General features: G+C 42.4%; 1 protein-coding gene across 5 annotated transcripts in view; it reads right to left on the reverse strand.

Annotated features, from left to right (window-relative positions):
* The window catches only part of Cd99l2 (CD99 molecule like 2), an 85,636-nt gene extending 68,476 nt beyond the window's left edge, over positions 1–17,160 (reverse strand). The window contains exon 1 of one of the 5 annotated variants that reach the window (XM_036174263.1): positions 16,830–17,160. In XM_036174263.1, the coding sequence (XP_036030156.1) occupies positions 16,830–16,896 (67 nt within the window). In that variant the 5' untranslated portion in view covers positions 16,897–17,160. The remainder of the gene's footprint in view (positions 1–16,829) is intronic. The other 4 variants (XM_036174261.1, XM_036174262.1, XM_036174259.1 and 1 more) reach the window with 4 other exon arrangements.
* Positions 17,161–21,235: the final 4,075 nt, after the last annotated feature.

Below are 21,235 nucleotides of genomic sequence, written 5' to 3' on the forward strand. Positions count from 1 at the left end.
TATGCTTCCATCCTGCACTCATCCCAAACCCCAGATAACCACTCATTTGTTCTTTGTCTTCATAGTGACATAACTGCAAGAAAGTCATATACATGGAATCATGCTGTTTGTAGTACTTAGCACTGCCTGCTTCCATTCACAATAATCCAATCATAGTGGCATGTGCCTGCAACCCTAGTGCTTAGGAAGGTGTGGCAGAAGGATTGATGCAACTTTTGGGTTACAGAACAAAACAAAATCTGGTTCTGGAGATGTAACTCAGTCAGTGACCCCTCTCTCTCTCTCTCTCTCTCTTTCTCTCTCTCTCTCTCTGTGTGTGTGTGTATGTGTGTGGGGGCCAGAGGCTATGGGTCATCCACAGAAACTGTCCACATTATGCATGCACACACAAAATAGAAGAGAGTTAAGTGTACTGTTGCTAATTTCAGATAATATAAGAAATCATTTTAGCTTTCTCAGGTAACACTATTCATGACTTAGAAAAATGGGGGAGAGGGGAAAGATCCTATTTATAACAGGAATATATACTAAAAATGTTTGGCAATGTGAAGAATGAAGATGAATAAAGTTGTATATATTTACATGCAGGCAAAATATTTATACACATAAAAATAATAAAAAAGTAAATCTAAAAAATGTGAAGCTAGTGACCAGGCATAGTGGTGCATGCCGCCAGTGCCACATTGAAGATGCTAATGCAGAAGGATCAAGCACCCACATCAGGAGGTTTATGGTTGCTTATAAGTACTGAGGATCTGATGTCTACCTAAAAACAAATAAACAAACAAAACCCCTAAATGCTGTGTGTGTATGTATATATAGAGAGATGTGACAACAAGAAATAAAGACCATGAATTTGAGCAAGAAGTGGGGGGTGAGTGGGAAAACAATACAGTTATATTTTTAATTTTAAAATATTAAAAATACTAACAGTCAGGATCTGTTGTGGAAATTTAAACTGATCAATAATAATGTCTTCAATGAATCACTGAAATAACAATATAAACCAACAACAATAACACTAAAATCTGAAAAACACTGAAGTCGGACCTACTTCTGGCCTCCCAGTTCTTGCTCAGTTTTTCACTCCAGAACACAGACTCCAATAAGCACAGGAAGTCTGTTGTGATCAGAACCACAATGAACTAACACTTCACACCTTCAGGTATGGTCACAATCAGAAAAGAAACAAAATTAGAATGTGTTAGTGAGGCTATGGGGAAGCAAACCCCTGTCTACTCCTGGTAGACTCAACAGTCTGGCTCTTCCTCACAAAGTTAAACATAGTGATGTCACATGATTTGGTAATTTCTAAATAAAAGGTAAGTTGTCAGAAAGTCCATACAAACCTAAGCCACATGAGAACTTGTTTATAGCCATGTTAGTCACAACAGCCACATAGAGGAAATAACCCAGGTGTTTGTCCAGTGAGGAACAGATAGACAACATCTAAGTGTCTATCTGTGCAGTGGAAAGCCATTCAGCTACAAAGACCTTTAGTACCAGTCCATTTAAATACATGGAAAAACCTTGAAAACTGTATACTAAAGGAAAGAAGCCAAACACAAAAGATCACAGAGTATATCATTATATTTATGATATGATATACTCACAACAGGGAAATCCACAGAGACTGAAAATAATCTAGAGGCCTCTAGGGGCTAGAGCGACATGGGAGAGACAGCTAAAGAGTGAGGAGTTTCTTTTAGAGGTGATAATATTATAAAATTAGATGGTTAGACAATAATGATAGCTAGGCAAGTGTGTGAACATAATGAAAACCAAGACATTGTGCACTGTAGATGAGTGACTTTTGTGATATATGGACAGTGTTTTAATATGAGATGGGAAATAAAAACCAACCAGGTACACAAAGCCTTCTCCAGGTCAGAAATAGTAGATGTAAAGGGCCTGTATGTTGAGCCAGCAAGACAGCTTAGTGGCTAAAGATGATTATTGCCAAGCCTGACGACTCAAGTTCAATCTTCAGAACACACATAAAAGAAAGAGAGAACTGACTCCTATAAGTTATCCTCTGATCTCCACATTCAAATATATATATATATAATTGTTTTTAAAGATTCTCAAGTAAGAGCCAAGTCAGTCCTTTAATCCTAGCACTCAGGAGGCAGAGGTGGTTGGAGCTCTGTGAAGTCTATGTCAGCCTGGTCTACTAGAGAGTTCTAGGGCAGCCAGGGCTACATGGAGAGACCTTGTCTCAAAAACAAACAAACTCTGGGAAGGGACAGGGGTGGCACATGCCTTTTATCCCAGCACTGTGGAGGCAGGTCAAACTGTGAGTTTGAGGCCAGCCTGGTCTACAGAGTAAGTTCCAGGACAGCCAGGGCTACACAGAAAAACCCTGTCTGGGAAAAACAAAATAAAAAGAAAAAGAAAATAAAAACAGACACTTATGAGAGAGCTGGGGAGATGATTCAGTGGGACAACTACTTGTCAAAGAAGCATGAGGACCTGAGTTTGGATCTCCATCACTCTAATAAAATTCAGACATGGCAGCTTGAGTATACAACCTCAGCAATGTGAAATGGAAACAGATGTCTATAACTGTCCAGGTTCAGTGAAAGACGATCACATCTCTCACAATCACTTGCACACACACACATACATACACTTATGCAAATATAAGGTCAACTGACAAAACAGGCTAGATGTTGTGCAAACCATTAATCTTAGCACTTTGGTGACAGAGTGAGTTTGAGGCCAGCCTAGGCTGCCTGAAACTTTTAGAGGAAATGCCATAATGGAATTCACTACTTACTATGCTGTTCTAGCTTGATTCCTGTTTCTGCAATAAACACCAAGACCAAAAGCAACTTCAGGAAGAAAGGCTTAAATTAGTCTTACACTTTCAACAGTCAATCACTGAAGGAAGACAGGGCAACAACTCAAGGCAAGAACCTGGAGACAGGAACTGAAGCAGAGGCCATGGAGGAATACTGGCTGGTTTACCCTAGCTTGCTCTGCTATCTTTCTTATATAGTCCAGGCTCACCTGCTCAAGGGTAGTACTGCCCACAGTGGGCAATTTGGCAATGAAGGCTGTCCCTGGGTGATGTTTTTTGTGCTTTCTCTATACTTTGATACATTTTCCAAGTTTATACAAAGACCACCAATTATTGCTGTAACCATGTAAGTATTTTGTATTGTCAGATTTTATCACACTTGTAGCCACCTGAGAGATAGATGATTTTATCTTATTATAGTTTAATCTGCATTTCTCTGGTTACTAAAGAAGTTGATCCTCTTTCTATTTTTATTGTCTACTTTGATTTATTATTTTACAAACTGTTTGAACAAGTCTTTGGTTCATTTTCGTGTTTATAATTTTTTATTGATTCTCAAAAAATCAAATGTATTAAGAAGAATCAGTCTCTACCTTTTAACATGAAAGGTATGAATTCTCTTTGGCTATCTAAGTGAAACAAGATCTGCCTAAAGGGGTTAGTGATGGCTGACCTAACCAGAAGGAGCTCAAAGCTCACCAAGGAGTCCAGGATGGATTCTGAGATCAGTTGAGCTGACACCAACTCACAAGGATGGTCTGTGATCTCATTTCTTGTGAAAGGCCAGCTCCCACCTTTTAAAAGGGTTCCTATGAGGAGAAGAGAGGAAAAGAAACTTTTCGATAGAAAGATAGTGAAGAGGAGAAAAACAGAAACACAGGATAGCCTAGGGAAGACCTGGATCAAAACCCAACAGTCCCTTCAGCCTCTTCAAAAGGGCTTTATATAACAGTGCCAAGGGGTGAGGCGAAAGGCCTCCCCCTTGTTAGATCAAAGCATACAATATAACCAAGTGCAGACCCTTCCAAACACTTGGTAACCATGCCCATCATCAAATCATCCCCTTATGCAGCCCTGCCTTGGTAAAGCAAGCTCAGATTCTCAGACCCTGAGTAATTTCTCACCACAAAACCTCTGTGGGTCTTTATAATTCCCCCTTCATAATATACTAAAGGCCCTGTCAGACCCCTCAGATAGACTGTGTCTGTCTTAGGTTATCGTTCTTCTCTAATCAGCCTTACCCATCATGGAGATACACTTTCCATCAAGCATACTATTTTAGGCTGGCAGCTCACAAGAAGAATTTTACCTGTCTCTGACCAACTTCTGGCAGGGGAACATACAGAGGTTAATTCAGCTCTAACTCAAGTCCCTGCTAAGAGCTTGCAAATAGCTTGAACAACCACAGTAATCCCTATGCCTGCCACACCACCCAGTAAAGGAGTAGAGAATGACCAAGATGAAATTCCTTTTTGGATGGGTCTAAGATGTCTATAACAGCCTTAGCTGTGTCAAGTCCTATTTTGAATCAATAAACTCTTGATGCAAATGCATCAAATAAATCAATTAACTCCTGACGCAACTGTATCAAACCTAAAGACTCCCTTAGCTTCACCAAACCATGGTTCATCAATATCAACACCTTTCAGCTACATTTGGCTGTCCAAAGTGTTGGCTTGAGTTTTCACCTAAAACCCAAGAGAACTTAATAAAAGATTCTAAAACGGACCCCAAAATAGCTTCTTACTGCATGTCTTATGTGGGCTGTGAGACACCACAGCATGCAGGCTTGAGTGTAGCATGGAAGATTCCTGCCTCAGTACACAGAGGTGTCTCCAAGCTATGCAGCATGCTGCATGATGGGTTTGGTTTTACTCATACTGACAAATCAAGTTTATGGGCCAGCTTCACACTACCTGATGGCAGCATGGATCCCAGCCAGAGTTGGAGTGGTAAACGTGACTCTCCTGGGTACCTTCGTCATGTTGGGAAGCTGAAGTGGGCAGAGTCAGCAGCCAGGGCTGCTGCTTCAGTCTTAGCCATGCTGCAGTTTGCAATGATCATAAAAGGATTATATATATGTAAAAGACAGATTCAGGTGGAATAAACTGCTAAATGGTTCACATTATGTGTAAAAGTGTATGTAGGCTTAGGAGAGAGGAAAAAGAAGATAGGCAGCTATATAGAGAAATAGATAATATTAAAAATAAAGGCTTTAAAGAGACAGTAAAAGTAATATAAAAAGTAACCCCAATAAAGATGGAAATCAACAGAGAGTCTGGATTATATTGTCTTTGGGATTTTTAACCACAGGAAGACATTGGATTGTAAAGGATGCTGAGTTAAACCAGTATATTAAAGGGTATCTTGACTTCAAAATTTGCGTCTAAGTATGTGTTGCTTTGTAAAAGAGGTTCTACATTTGTTTCCAAAGAAGATGAGAACCTATAGATTGCTTCCAGATTAACATGGTTTGGTCAGCCAAGACCCACTTAAAGGTCTCTGATGACACCATGGCTCAGATGATCCAACATCCAAAATCAGCTTCAAAGCAACTGACTCAGACAATCCAGCCTCACAGTCTACTGCAGCCAAGATTTAATTATAATTCTTAATTTTCTCATGATCCTGATAAGATTGTCAACACCCACAATTAGCAGGAAGTAGTAGGAGACGCTACACCCAATTCCCAAAATATTGTTTATAAATGTTTATTTTTATTTAAAGGGAGTTGATTATAAATGTAATCTGTCTCTAAAGAAGAAAAGGGGATATTATAGATATGATAGGATAAAAGGGTAGATTACTGAGTCTACTTTTAAAGAGCAACAGCTTTTTAAAAATGTTTTATATTGCTATAGGTTTTAGCTTATTACAAATTTAAAGTTAATTTTGTTATACTGTATGTATATTTCTACTCTTGTTTAATATATTATGTTTATGTAGCTCATTAAAATTGTAGTATATAGTTAAGAAATACAGATTAATAGTCATCTAGGATAATCAAACTTGTATAGTAATGTTAGCTAAGTTTTTTAGGTATACAAGGATATATTTCAATTAGGTAGATAATCTTCAAATATTTCAAAGATCTACAGAATATGGTATTTAAAATGTTTTAAGAACTTAAGACTTTTCTGGACAATGAGACATGTCTGTTCCTGGCAGTACCAATTACTTCAAGGAGAATGATGGGCATTGAAGAAATTAATTATGGAGTTTGCTTTCTTTAAGGCAAAAGTTAGCCACTGGGCAAAAATGTGTCTTTGCATCAACTAATTTACAGTACGTTATATAAACTGGACATGCAGAACCCATAGGAAAGTGGCCAATGAACTTTGCAAGATGACATGGTTCTTCAGGTTCATGCTTTGCAGATGAAACTGCTAGACATTATACAGGACATGGGGAGAAGCAACTGATGAACTTTGCCAGAATGGGTGGAACAGCACTTAAAATTTCCAGCTTCCCTGAAAGCTATGCCAGAGACTCTAGGCCTGTAGGCTGAAGATGGATCCCCCAACACTGCAGAGAAACTTTTGGTGACTGTCCAGGCAGCCAGCTGTCTCTGTCATTTCCAGAATTTTGGAAGTTGCTTACAAAGCACTTCCTGTTTAATTAGGTATTATTATATCATTCTGGGGTCTTTGATGGAGTTGAAGACTAGATAGTTATAGTTTTCCTTGGTCGTGATAAAAGGTAAATTAGATATGAAACTTTAGACTCACAAAAATATGATAGATGATAGAATATTTTCTTTAATTTTACCAAATATAAATAGGCTAGATATTGTAACTGTAATCTTACTTGGTAACTGTTTTATTATATATAATTTTACTATGTTAAAGTTAAAACCTTCCTTTTTTGATTAGACAGAAAAGGAGAAGTGCTGTGGGATGTCTTTCTGTATGCTGTGAATATGTATTGCTCCCATTGGCTAATAAATAAAGTTTCAATGGCCTATGGCAGGGCAAGATGGAGCCAGGTGGGAAAATCCAAGGGAAATATTGGGAGGAGAAAGGCAGAATGAGAGACACGAGTTGACTACCCAAGGAGCAACACGATGCCAGGAGACTAGTAATGCCACAGCCACATGGCAAAACAGAATAATAAAAATGGGTTGAGTTAAATTATAAGAGCTAGCTAACAAGAAGCCTAACTATATAGTTTATAATTAATGTAAGCCTCTGAATGATTATTTTATAAGTGGCTGCAGGACTGTGGGGCTGGGAGGGACTGGAGAAACATAGGACTATGTGGCCAGGTAGGACTGGAGAAACCTTCCAGCTATACTAGCATTAATATTACTATACATATTTATAATTCTTACAAACTTACATTCTCTATAGGACTATTTACACTTTACAAACTTTAGCAAATATTCAAAAGATATCTCTTTACAGAACTATTTACATTTTCTACCAACAAGACAGAGAGTACATCAATCATGAGTCATCACAGTTAAAATTGTAGGTAAATTCAAAACTGTTCCATTTCTGAAGTTTGAAGTTCAAAAAGTCAGTTCTAATAACAGTCTTATAATTCCCCTAAACGTTTGAAATCAGGGCCTATCATGTCAGCAGCTCTGAAGTCCCTTTTAGCAGTTCAAGTCATTATGACTTTTAGGCAAACAGTTCCAAATATGAGGAGTCCCAAATTCCTTGCAGCTCCCCTGAATGCAACAACTCAACTTAGTTCAAACAAGCTTCACTCTTAGCCACAGAAGCACTTTCAGTTAGCTTTCCCTATGAGAGCTGCCCTATCACAAAGGTGGTTGCCATAGTAACTGAGCTAACACAGAGCTCTTTGGAAAGTTGTCTGCTCCTCCTGTCTCTGGGCCTGCCTGCCTAGAGACTCCAGTGTCCTGAGGCCCTGAGGGCTCTTGAATGCCTCATGCTGCACAGGTGAATGCTGCCCCACTGCTACAAGCTAAGGTTCCCAAGTAGCCCTTCCAGGTCCAGGAAAAAAACCCAGCTTCAACCAGTTATGGCTTCTGTACCTCCAACTCTGTTTACATTCACTCACACTATATTACCCTAGGCATCTGGCTGTTCAGTTACAGGGAACATTGGAAAGCCTTGCACTTCCTTCCCTCTGCTAGCTGCTTTCCCAATACTAGTTTGGAGGGGAGAAAAAGGACAAGCAGTGAGGGTTTGCTATGTTCTGGGAGGTTTTTGCACTAGGGCAATTATAGGTGGGTTTTACATTCTGATGGACAACCCCCCAGCTGAGTCTAATTCCACCCCTACAGAAGGAAGATGAGTACCCTTCTGAGAAGGAGAGACCTGAAGAGCCTCCAGTTTTTGAAAAAGAGAAATTACTATGTCTCTCAAGCCCTTCAGTTCCTCCCTTGTCTCATCCCAAGACTTCTGTTCCTTAACCTTGGCTTCATTGCCAAGAGGGAAATGACCCTGATTGAACAATGTTGCAAAAGTTCTCATCTAGCAGCAGCTCCAGCGGAGTGGGAGGTTTTGTTCTGACAATATCTAACTCAGAGAAAATTACCCCCTGCCACTCAGGACTTACAACTAAGCTGTTCCAAGTTAGTGCCAACAGGGCAAAAGCTTCCATAGGAATCTTTTCCAGCCCATGCTCTGCATAATATTGTTGAATTTTGACTCCAATTTTCCCCCAGGAGTCTGCGTCCAGAGTCCCATAGTCAGAAAGCCAAGGACACAGTTCCTCCAGAAACTCGAAGAACATCTGTACTTGTTGCTGTTCTAGCTTAATTCCCCTCATTTTCAAACTCTCTACAAGTGAATATTCAAACATCTGCTTACTGTTTCCCTGCCCCATTAGCGGCTATTCTTTCCCAGTCTGCTAAGTCTGCAGTGGCTACTTTTTCCTGGATGCTGTTTTCTGTGCCAGGCCCAACACTAGGGATATTCTACTCTTATCCAAAATTTCTTCCTACACAATATTCCTATACCTAAACACTGTATGTTTTCTAATTTAATAGATAGAAATTGAGAAGAGAGAGAGAGAATGAGAGAGAGAGAGAGAGAGAGAGAGAGAGAGAGAGAGAGAGAGAGAGAAACCTAGAGAGGTACTTGCTGCAGCCTAACTTTTCTATATACAGTTTTTGCTCCAAAGAATAAAATACCACTGCCTTAACCTTACAAAACCAGACATATCCAACTGCTTCTGCAGTGCTTCCTCCTCCACTTACTTCCTCTGCATCCAAGTCCCTAGTTCTGGCACCATCTGTGGGAGGCAACATCCAACCTTTTAAAAGTGTTTCTGTGAGGAGGAGAGAGGGATAAGAAACTTTTATATAGAAAGATAACAAAGAGGAGAAAGACAGAAACACAGAATAGCTTCAGGAGGACCTGGATCAAAACCCAACAATCCCTTCTGCCTTTTCAAAAAGGCTTTTTATAACAATGCCAAGGGGTGGGGCAAAAAACCTCTCCCTTGCTAGATCAAAGCATACCATACAGCCAAGTGTAGACCCTTCCAAACACCTGGTAACCATGCCCATCATCAAATCATTCCCTTATGCAGCCCTGCCCAGTAAAGCAAGCTCAGATTCTCAGACCCTAAGTATGTTCTCACTAGGAAACTCCTGTGGGACTCTACAATTTCTTCCAACACATCTATTCTGAGGCAGTGATGAAGACAGAATGAGTCAGAAAGGGGAACTCCAAATTATATATGTGAAAGCCATGCATGCTACCTCAAACCCTTAATCTCAGCATTTCAGAGCAGAAGCAGGAGAAGTATGCAAGCTCAAAGCCAGCCTGAGCTACATATAGAAACCCTGTCTTAAAAGAAAATAGCTGTCAAGGGCTGGGGTGTGGCTTGGCAGTAGGGCATTTGAGTAGCATGTACAAGGCTCTCATTTACTTCCCTAGCACCATACACATACACAGCCATCTTGGAAGGCATGAGATATACAACTGTGCCAAGATCTGTTGTGCTCCACAAGGGGATATTCTGCCCTCCAGCACACACTGGGCACTCAGCTCGGCCAATTCCAAGGAAGCTGTCCTGCTGGACATTGTGCTCTCCTTAGGAAGCCTCCCCCACAGAGAAAATCATAGAAAAAACCTTCAGAGCCAACTAGCTCAGCCCACTCACTGGAAAGAAAATGTGACAACTGACAATTGGCATAACATGGAATAATTCAAAGGGGTAAAAATAAAGAGATGGACATGAAAACAAATACATGGAATGAGCATTGCTTTTGAAAGAACCAAAGAGATCAGCCTCATACTAAAGCTACGCACAGTTACTACCACTAGGGGTACTGCAGAAAGCTTGAGGGGTTGCAGCATTTTAGCTGGACCTTTACATCTCAGTGAGTTTGTGTAAGAGTTTTGCAATTATGGCTAAAAATCATTGAACACTCCTACCCTTGCAAGGTAGAATATATATTGTCACCTAGAACCTCAACTATCCTATGTGACTCATAACACACAGAAAGCAATGAAAGCAACATTTTGTGACTTCCAAGTCCAGTTGATTAAAGCCATACACAGGACATATACCCAGAATTATTGAAGAGTGGTGTTAGTGTTTCATACAACCCAGGCTGGCCTCAAATTTGCTGTGTAGCTCAGGCTAGCCTTGAACTCCAATTATCCTGCCTCCACTTCCTGCATGCTGGGATTACAGATATTCACCTTCACATCCAATGGTGATAAAATCATCAGTCAATGAACCTCTGAGCAGACTTCTGGAAGGGCTGAGTCTAGATTAGAGGTCTAGGAGCCTCTGAGCCAGGCTTCCCAGGCACCGAAGAGCAGCAGAGGAATGACATTCAAAATGCACAAAGCTGGAAACACAAAATCATCAAGTAGGGGACACAACTAGAGACAGGAAAGACAGCATATCTACAAAGTATATTCTCTAAACTCAATGAAGCTTTTGGTCTCTAGGCCCCTCTAAGATGCCAGAACAGGCCTTTTCATTGTCATCCCCCTAAAGAAACTTCAAGCCCTTCCCTGGTACCCCAAAACACCTAATCAAATGGCCTCTGTTCGTCTGTTACAGTTGCCTATTGTCTACCTTGTGAGAAGGGATAAAGACATGGCCTATAACATGTAGCATGAATCTTAAAGGTACTTGATAATAAAATCAAATGTGAGGCCAGCTATTGGGGTGAATGCTGGAAGATCAGAGAAGCAGAACAAGCCACAGCTACCAGTCCTCAGCTGATCCTGTTTCCTCAGACTGGAAGTCTCTCAGTCCTCATCCAGAATGTATCTCAGCTGAACTGTGCTGCTCAAAGCCTAAAAGCTTAACCAGCCAAATGCTTCTAGTTTCTGGTTCTCATGCCTTATATACCTTTCTGCTTTCTACCATCACACCCTGGGATTAAAGGCCTGCTTTCTGGGATTAAAAGCGTGAGCCACCATGCTTGGCTGTATCCTTGAACAGATGGATTTCTGTCTCTGGAATGCTAGGATTAAAGGCATGTGCTACCACTGCCTATCCTCTATGTTTAATATTGTGGCTGTTCTGTCTCTGACCCCAGGTAAGTTTATTAGGGTGCTCAATATTTCGGGGAACACAATACCACCACAATAACATCAGTGAAGGAGCTGATAACTTATCAAAGCTCTCAAGACTGAAATGTTATTTTTAACAAAATCTCAATTGTTTGATTTTACCAATAAAGACTTGGGAGGCAGATGCTGGGGTGAAAGCCTGCTAGTTCAGAGGTAGAGAAAGCACCCAGCTTACTTTCCTCCTCCACCAACATCCTAGAAGCCTCCTTCTCCTATACCATCTCCAATCACCCTCCTCAATCCAAATGTCCCTCCCTTCTACTTCCTGTGCATTTCTCTATTCATCCTCTTGACTCCCTTTCACTCTCTATGTTTTTTTCTTAATCTTATGTTCACTTCCTGTCAACTGGTTGCTTCTCCTGCCTCTTGACCTATGGTTGAATTTATTTAATCCTGTTTACAATAGTCAAGCAGAAAGCTATTGGATTAAAGGTGTGTGGTAGGGCTGAACCACATCACAACTAGAAACAGGTTTTTCAAGTAAATAATGTAATCTCAAGGTTCACAGTGTGATCAAATATTCTGCAACACTGAAAGAGACTCCAGACCCCATGGAGGACTAGCTGCATAATGGTGACCCCAGAACCATTCAGGGAAAGAAAATTCTCTCTCCTCATGATGCCCAATTCCCAGGACTGAGGCAAGCAGGGATAAGTAGCTTGAAATCAATCTTGCATACTTTCTGGGGCACATCTATCAAACCTGATACCCCAAGTCAGTCCACAGGTTCATGTTAGGATCCCAGATTGGCCCACTCAGTGCTACACCACCTGGGGCCACTGTGCTCATACCCAACTCTTGACAACCAGTCCTAATGTACAATTATGTGCATCTACTTCTACTTGTTTACTGAGACGGAAGGATAGCCCCAACTCAAGATCCTCCTGCCTTTGCTTCTGGAACACTGAGATTAATAGGCATATGCCACCACATCTGACATAATTAGAAGATCATTTGGGTTATTTTTGATGTGATGTGGTGCTTTTGGTTTGCATTGCTTTACTTTGGTTGGCTATAACCCAGGCTAGCTTGAAACTCACCATGTAGTCCAGACTGCTTTCAAACTCACAGCAATCCTCCTACTTCATCCTCCCAAATGCTGCAATTACAGACATGGGCCACCACATCCATCTTACTTTTTAAAAGCTTTTAAAATTTATTTATTAATTCTTTCTTTTTGAAATACTGGGGATAGAACCTAGGTCTTAAACACATATAGTAACAATGAGCTACACCTCCAGCCATTGTGAATTATTTTAAACAAATATATAATTCACATACCACAGAGTCACCCTTTCAATGTGTATAATTCAGTGGTTTTTACAGTACTTTAAGGTTGGAAAAGCATCACCTTTCTCTATTTCTAGAACATGTTCATCGTTCATCACTCCCCAATGCTTTTATCCTTTAAGCAGTCATTTCCCACCTCTCTCTCTCTCTCTCTCTCTCTCTCTCTATATATATATATATATATATATATGGTATATATATGGTATCTGAAAAAATGTGGTATTTATCTTTTCCCCATTACTTTCTCTTTTTCTTGCCACATTACCACTCCCCTACCTCTTCCCAACAATCCTGGTTTATCATCATGTCATACAAATATAAATATAAACATGTAGACATATGTAGGCTCAGCATATGAGAGAAAACGTTTGAATATTTGTCTTTCTGAGTGACTTATTTGGCTTAACATGATGATCTCCAGTTCTACCCACTTTCCAGCAAGGAATATAATTTTTTCTTGTTCACAGATGAATAAAACTCCATTGTGGGGCTAGTAAGATGTTCAGTGAGTAGAAGTATTTGTCATCAAGCCTGATGACCTGAGTTGGATCCCTGGGACCTACATGATGGAAAAAGAGAATCAACTAAAGAAAGTTTCCTTTGACTTCCACATGTGCATTGTGGCATATGCGTGCCCCCACATACACACACTGTAATAATAATAATAATAATAATAATAATAATAATAATAATAATAATAATAAATGACCACATTTTCATTAGCCATTTGTCAGTTAATGGACATCTAGACTGATTTTATATCATGGATATTGGGAATAGTATAGTAACAAACATGGTATGGAGGTATCTTTGTGGTCTGTTAACTTACAGTCCTTTGGTTATATGCACAGGAGTGGTAGAGCTGAATCATATAGGAGTTTTATTTGCAGAATTTGAGGAACCTCATACAGATTTCCACAATAGATGCACCAGTGCTCATTCCCATCAATGGTGACTAAGGTCCTCCCACATTCTAATCAGCACCATTCTAACATCAAGCAATTTTAATTTGCATTTCCTTGAAGACTCAGGAGGTTGAACACTTCCTCAAATATTTATTAGCCATTTATATTTTGTCCTTTGAGAGCTGCCTATTTACTGAGTGGATGGTCCTGACTGCAGTGAGATGAAATTGCAAAGTGGTTTGAGATGCATCATGTGGTCCTCATTGTCCATTGCTTTTCTTTTTCTTTTTCTTTTCTTTTTCTTTTTTTTCCAGAGCTGAGGACGGAACCCAGGGCCTTGCAAGCGCTCTACCACTGAGCTAAATCCCCAGCCGCCCATTGCTTTTCAAGTCTGCAACAGGTCACTATGTATGTCGAGGGGCAGAGCAGGTCACAGTGTCAACCTTCCCGGGTTGGTACACTATTATGTGTGATGCACTAAGAGTCTGGCTCATGGAAGGCCTTCCTAAATTATAGCCCCTGTTAAGACTCTTACCCACATACACAGCTAAGGTCCTTCTCCCTGGTGCTTAGAAGAACAACTTCCCACACTCTGGGCACTATCAGATGACACACCTGTCCTCAGAAGATGTTTCAGAAGCAGTAAGATGCACATTGAAGTTAACTCCCTTATGTCTTTAGAGAGTGACTTTTGGGGGGGTCAAGACAGGGTTCTCTGTATAACAGCTCTGGCTGTCCTAGAACTCACTCTGTAGACCAGACTGGCCTCGAACTCAGAGATCTATCTGCCTCTGCCTCCCTAGTGCTGGGATTAAAGGCAGGTGCTGCCACCACCCTGCTGAGAGTGACTTCTTAACCATCCTTTCAACTTTGGGGGGGCTAAAACCTGTGTGTACTTCCTATAGCCTAGAGGGACTTTACACTTTATCCCCAGATGTGCTTCTGGGACCTTTGCATGCCTGCTGAGGTTGAGATACAACCCATTACTGAGGACCAGGAACAAGAATAAAGAGACACTGACAGAGTTCTCTGGACTGCACTACAAAAATGTTGGGTCCCTACCTTTAAAACAAAGCTACTTCAGGTTCAGTATTCTTAGGTCAAATAAAACAAAAAAAAAGGTCACAGGGTGGCACTCTTATCTGGGTTGAACCCTAGCCATTTCTTCTGATATGTGACCACAATCCCCTTACTTGAAAGCAAGGACAATACCTAATCTGAACAGTTGTGGTGATTCGAAATAAGATACATGCTAGGTATGGTGGCGTTTAACTGTCAGCTCAGGAAGCAGAGGCAGGAGGATCAGGAGGAGTTAAAGGCCAGCTTTGGATACATAGCAAATTTGAGGCTACAAAATTGGGCTATATGAGACCCCATGTTTAGGAAGGAAGGAAGGAAGGAAGAATGGAGGGAGGGAGGGAGGGAGGAAGGAAGGAAGGAAGGAAGGAAGGAAGGAAGGAAGGTATATTTTATACATGGCACACAGAGAGCACCCAGGAAATGGTAGCTGATCTAAGAAGGACACATTCCTGGGTCAAAGACACCTTTGTGATTGTTAGTCATTATATGGACTGATTGAACAGGTTTAGAGAATTCATTTTCAGGAAGCCACTGAAGGTTAGAAGTAGGGCAACCTCAAGGTCTAAATGAATTATGCCCAGTGTTTTAAGATGGCTACTGTGGAGTCATAAAAGCCTGGGAGCAAACCCTAGCTGCCAACAAATCACTGTATGACTGCACCTCTACAAGCTTCCTCAATCTCTCTGAACTCAAAGCAGGAAAACCTGAGGCTTGACCATTTATAATCTAGTTTCACAACCTCCATGTCATAAGATGCAATTAGCTAGCATGCAGGGTTTCGTGTTCCAATTCCAGCAAAGGAAAAAAAAGCCACATTTGTAATCTCGGGCATCTCCTGCAGTGTTTGGAATATAGCCTTCAAGGATAAAGTGGGCTACTGGATACTTTTCTCTACAAAAGCCCATTAGATAATAAAAATTTTATCCCCAAAGGGAAACTGAAAAAAAAATCATCAACTCTTTATCCTTGTGACTGTTTGCTTTCTTCTTTCCATAGATCTGATGTTGGTGCTGGTTTTCTCCCTCTACAGGGTTGTTGTCACTGAGACTGAAGTCTTGGCTTTCTTCACCCTCTGCATCATCAGTTCCTAGAGCCGAGACTGGCCATACCTTTGTAGCTTGCAAAAAGATCCTTCTTGTAGCAATTCCAGCAGGGTTGCCCTTAACCATTTCTGCACCTTCTGCATAACTTCCTCGGCTAGAAGTTCTCTTTGCTAGTGTTGTTTCTATGTGACATAAACCTTACTAGGACCAAGTTCTGTCTGCCTAAGTCTGTGTTTTTCATGGTTAGATTTGCCTTCATTTCCAGAAAGCACAAAGCATAGTTCCTGCTCGGTTACAATTACATTGTTTTCTTGAAGCCATTTTAGGGTTTTGGGTTTTTTTTTTCCTGTGATATGGAGACAGGACATAAATAAATGTAAGAAGACTGCTGGTGTATGTTTAAGATCCTATTTCCAAGCACAGACTGTATTTATCATGAGAATATGCTACTCAAATTTGAAAGTATTTGCAAATTACCCTGGGATCTGATTATTACGCTAAACAAAACACTGAATCTGACTCAGTAGGTCAGGGTGTGAGATATTGCATTTGTACCAAGACCCCAGGTGATTACCAGGTGTCTGGGCCTGGTGCACAAATTGAGTTGCACAAGGTGGAAAAAACTTGTTTCCTTGATTCAGCACAATTTCTGTGTCCATCTCCTCCACAAAATATGACCGAAGTCTCTAGAAGTGTAGGGATAGACACCAAAACCATGTAGGGTGCTAATAAGAGCTACAAGTTACCCCCACCCACCCCCACCCCATTTTCACTTTGTCCCGGCTCCAACCCCGCTGAGATTCTGATGAAATTGACCAGGAAGTCTCCTGGGAAGCTCTCCAGATGCTTTTGCTGCAAATGGCCTCATAGCCAAATTTCAAAATGACTGCTTTTTCCAAGGTACACTCCTGGGGACAGCTGTTGTCACCAATGGTGGCATCTGCTTGGCCAGGATTTTAACATCCTAGTGTTCTAAGACCAGCATTAAGAGGGGTGCCATCACTCATCTACAACTACACAATTCACAGTGGGTTCAGTCCCTGAAGCCTTAGACCCTCACCCCTAGGCCGAGAATCACTAGGTTGCCTGATGCCCCCACTTCAGGCCGGCCAGGCAGGGACAGGGCCGCTCATGCGCAGAGCGAACCCCAGGCCCGGGCCGGGTCCCTGGGTGCCCCAACCCGTGCCCACCTTACCTCTCTGGACCAGGGTGGCCAAGGAGAAAACGAGGCAAACGAGGAAAGTGGTGCGCCAGGCCACCATGGCTAGGAGCAGGCTCAGGGGCCCGGAGGAGCACGGTTAGTGCAGGAGGGCGGGGGCGGGTGTGGGGAGGGCAACGATCTGGGGAGGAGGAGCCTGTCACAACTGCAGAGCCCCGCCCAGAGCTGGCACCACTCGTCCATCCCAGAAGGACAGAGGCAAGGCGCGCCTGCGCCTTAATGCCCGTGCTGGGGGTTGGGGATGCGACTCCTCAAGGTCCACCGCAAGAGACTGGGTGACTCTGCCGTCCCGGGGCCGCAGTCTCTGGGCGAGGCATGAGGAGGGGGCGAGGGCGGGGGTGGGGCTCAAAGACACCCTATTAGGTCGCGAGATCTGGATTGGGTGGCATGCCTACTCGCTGCCGCAGACCACTTCCCATCCTGTTGTCGCTAGGGAAATGTCAGAAGTGGCCTGCGAGCCCCAGGCAGCGCGTCACCAGAGGCCAGGGATGGGAAGAAGCAGTGGAGATGATGCTCAGGAATGGCCACCGGAGAGACCACTACACATCCTATCCCAGAGCTTGGGTGCTGCCAGCCAGTGACGTTGGGCACCACCTTCCTTCTCTAGTTCAGTTCTCTCAGCTGCGTGGCTCTCCAATGCCTCAGATTTGATCGCTGCTCTCTGCTGAAAGCTGCAGTAAAATCCCTGCCACAGACTAAAGAACTCGGCTGTTTGGGCAGCTGCTGGGAACCAGGTAGAAGCCGCAGATGCCACTGCAGGCAACAAGGAGGATGAGCTCAGTCTAGAGCCAAAGCTAAAGGGAATAATTGCCAAAACTTGGGTTAGAGACAGGGTTGGTATTGGGAAAGTTCACAGCCACTCAATCGATCAGAAAAGTATGCCCAGTGACCAACAAATGAGCTGCAGTCCTTTCCCATGAATCTCTGCAAATGGAGTCCACCTCCCTGGTGGCGAGAATGCAGATACCCTCGCTGCTGCCACAACCAAAAGCCTACTGCAGCTGAGTAGAGAAAGCTCCCAAGAAGAGCCTGGCTACAATCAGCTCTCAGGACAAAGAAAGCGCTACTGTTCACTGTGGCGCATGGAGCCTGTCCATACCTGGTTTTGGTCACTTCTAAGGATGGCTCCTACTCCCATTCCCAGTGTTCCTGGCCAGAAACAACACAACACATATACACACACATGAATCAATCTCTCTCTCCCTCTCTCTCTCTCCCTCCCTCCCTCCCTCCCTCCCTCCCTCCCTCCCTCCCTCCTTCCCTCTATCCCTCTCTCTTCTCTCCTTTCCTCCCCCTCTTTCTTCCCCCTTTCTCTGCTTCTATTCTATGCACTGCACTAAATATGGGACTGAGAAACACAAACACACAAAGTGCTAGGAGTAGACCTTCCCATGGGCAAAGCAGGGCAGTAACTGGAGCTGTCTTATAATGGCCTTATGTATGACCTCAGTAATCAAGGAGTGCAAATGAGTGAGTGGGAGTGCCTTCTTTTTCTCTGTATCCCAGTCTGGCCTTGAACTCATGATTCTCCTATCTCTGCCTTCTGATTGCTGGGATCACAGGAATGTGTTTTCTCCTCCAGACTCCTAGATTGTTATGCCTTTGCTGGTCATGTATTTCTGTAGCAAGAAAACTTGATATTTAGTGGATAGTCATAGTAAAATAGCACAAATGAATTTTGGATATGACACTAAATATCCTATATCTTAACTGTAGTGGCACATAAGTTACAGGTAATTGATAAAAAGGGGGAAATTAGGTGATATTTTGTTTGTGCTCTAACAAAGCTTGCCTGAAAATCAGAGGGTAGAGCTAGCCATTAGTTAACCATAAAGGTCTGGAGGTATGTACAGACATAAAGGAAGTGATATGGCTGTGTAGTCATGTTTTCTCTGCCCCATCCACCCACCCCCAGCAATCCAGACAAATCTCTCTCACAAACGGCCCTGTAGCCACTCAGACCCAAGTAAGCATACAAAGGTTTATATTTATTTATATTAATTACAATCTGTATGGCCTATGGCAGACTTCTTGCTAGCTAGCTCTTACAACTTAGCTCAACCCATTTATATTAATCTATGTTTTGCCACCTGTTCTGTGGCTTTACTGGTCTGCTGGCATCTTGTTCCTTTTTGGGGTGGCTGGTGTCTCTCCAGACTCTGCCTTTCTCTTTCCTATCTCTCTCCTTGGATTTCCCACCTGCCGCTAAGCTGCCTTGCCATAGGCCAAAGCAGCTTATTCATTAACCAATGGGAACAACATATATTCACAGAATACAGAAAGTCATCCCTCATCAGGGGATGGAGAAAGATTACTAGGTGGAAAGAGGAATATTAGGCGGGCAGAGGCAGGAACTCAGCCTCTCTTCATTCTGAGGAGTAATAGAGATAAGAGATGACTCTGGCTGCTCCTTTAATTTTTTTTTCCCAGATCTTTCGGCATTTACCCCAATATCTGACTCTGGATTTTTATTATTAAAACCAATTAAGATTCTCACTACAGACTGGATTAAACTGAGCTATCACAGTGGAGGGAATGGCAGCTGATAAGGCAGGACCTAAAATGTATGCTTTTGTACAACACAAGATAAGCATAAAAGATAACCTGCCTAGATGCAGGAGCATGAACCAAGAGAAAAGAATGATGTTATATCAAATGATAACAGATAAACAAAAACCCATGTCAATCAAAATGCCTGAATAAGGCTATGAGATAACTCTCCCTTTGTAAGATGATGTATCTGGGGCCTAGTGTGTCTCCCAGTGTCTTATAAGTGAGGTTAATATGAGTCTGACAGGCCCGGTGAATCTTTCAGTTGGAAAGACGTGCCCATCAGGAACTGAGTGAGCAACTCAGTCAGATCATTGCAACCTTACTGAATTCCAGCTGAACATGAAACTGATTTACATACAGAAAGTTCAACACTTACAAGCCATGATCCTTGCCCTGTCTGCTGTACACAACCTCCTTATTACCAATGTATCTGAATTCTAGGACCAATGCCTGACCAAGTATCTTGTCAACACACTACTCCCTTCTCCTCACCCTGTACACCTAGCTCTTCCCTGAACTTCTCATGCTTCAAATATTGCCACCAACTGGAAAAAGCATTTAGCCCTTCTAGCTCTGCCCCTAAAATGCCAACCTTATTCACAAGGCAGAAAAGTATGCCATTATCCACAATAGCTAGCAGGCCATCATAGGAGCACAGCAGTTGTCCTGAGTGTGCTGAGAACACTGTTAGTGACCCCAATGACTTTCTGGGGGTCAGCCTGATGTTCAACCACTTCCCAGGTTTCTGTTCCTGTTGTTACATACCAGACCTGTGGTAAAACATGTGAACAGAGAAACCAGGATGTCTTGGAGGCCCTGGGCTTCAGCAGCTGGCCAGAACTTTGAAGTTCTATTGCTACCCAAATAAACAGCTGCAAAACCCTCCTCACAAAAATATCCATTCTCGATTCTATATACCAGCCACTTTTTCAAGGGAACCTCCTACACCCATGGCCAAAAGGAGCCTTAGAAAGTGGCATCTACCAACCAGGATCCTGACACTGCTAAATATGCCCATCAGAGGAGCACTACTGTCCACGTTGAAATTGCTCTTTTCTGGCAGCTGTGGTGGCTCATCCCTTCAATTCCAGCATTCAGGAGGCTGAGGCAGGAGAACTGCCACAATATCAAAGCCAGCTGGGGCTATATAGGAAAGCCCTCTGTCAAAACAAAGCAAGACAAACAGCACAACAGCAAAACCTTGTCCTTCCCTGATGTTTCTCCCCTGCCACCAGTAACACTTGGGAACTGGCAGAGGAAAGCAAGGATGAAGGTCCCCTAATCTAACTTGGGGCTACCGTTTATCTCCAGGAAACCAAAGGGACTCAACCAATGCTCAGTGCTTTAGCTGCCTCCCATGAGTCTCTGCTACCCTCCCTCATCCTTGGGCACTAATGCCTGCAAGGCCTTTACTAGATGGACACACACACACACACACACACACACACACACACACACACACACACACACACCCCTGCAGGAAGAGGTAGCATTAGGAAAGGAAGGTCTCCTGTTTATCAACCTAGCTTCCCACTGAGTCCCCTCCTCCATGTCTGACCTCACACTCAAGATTCTGACCAGTTCTGTGCAGAGAAGGAAAAAGAATCCCCAAACCCCAGATTATTGGCCTTTATTCTGCAGTTGTGAACTTTGTTGATGTACAAAAGTTCTTTATTTCATGGGACATAGTAGTGTTTTGTTTAAAGTGCTTACAACACAAAATTAAAAATTCAAAAGCCTACTACTCCTCAAATTTAAAAAAGAAATAGAAAACAAAAACTACCAGGCAAAATTGACACATATTTGAGCCTTTAGTTAATCAGGACCCA

The sequence above is a fragment of the Onychomys torridus genome, chromosome X (assembly GCF_903995425.1).
Source record: "Onychomys torridus chromosome X, mOncTor1.1, whole genome shotgun sequence".
Taxonomy (NCBI): Eukaryota; Metazoa; Chordata; class Mammalia; order Rodentia; family Cricetidae; genus Onychomys; species Onychomys torridus.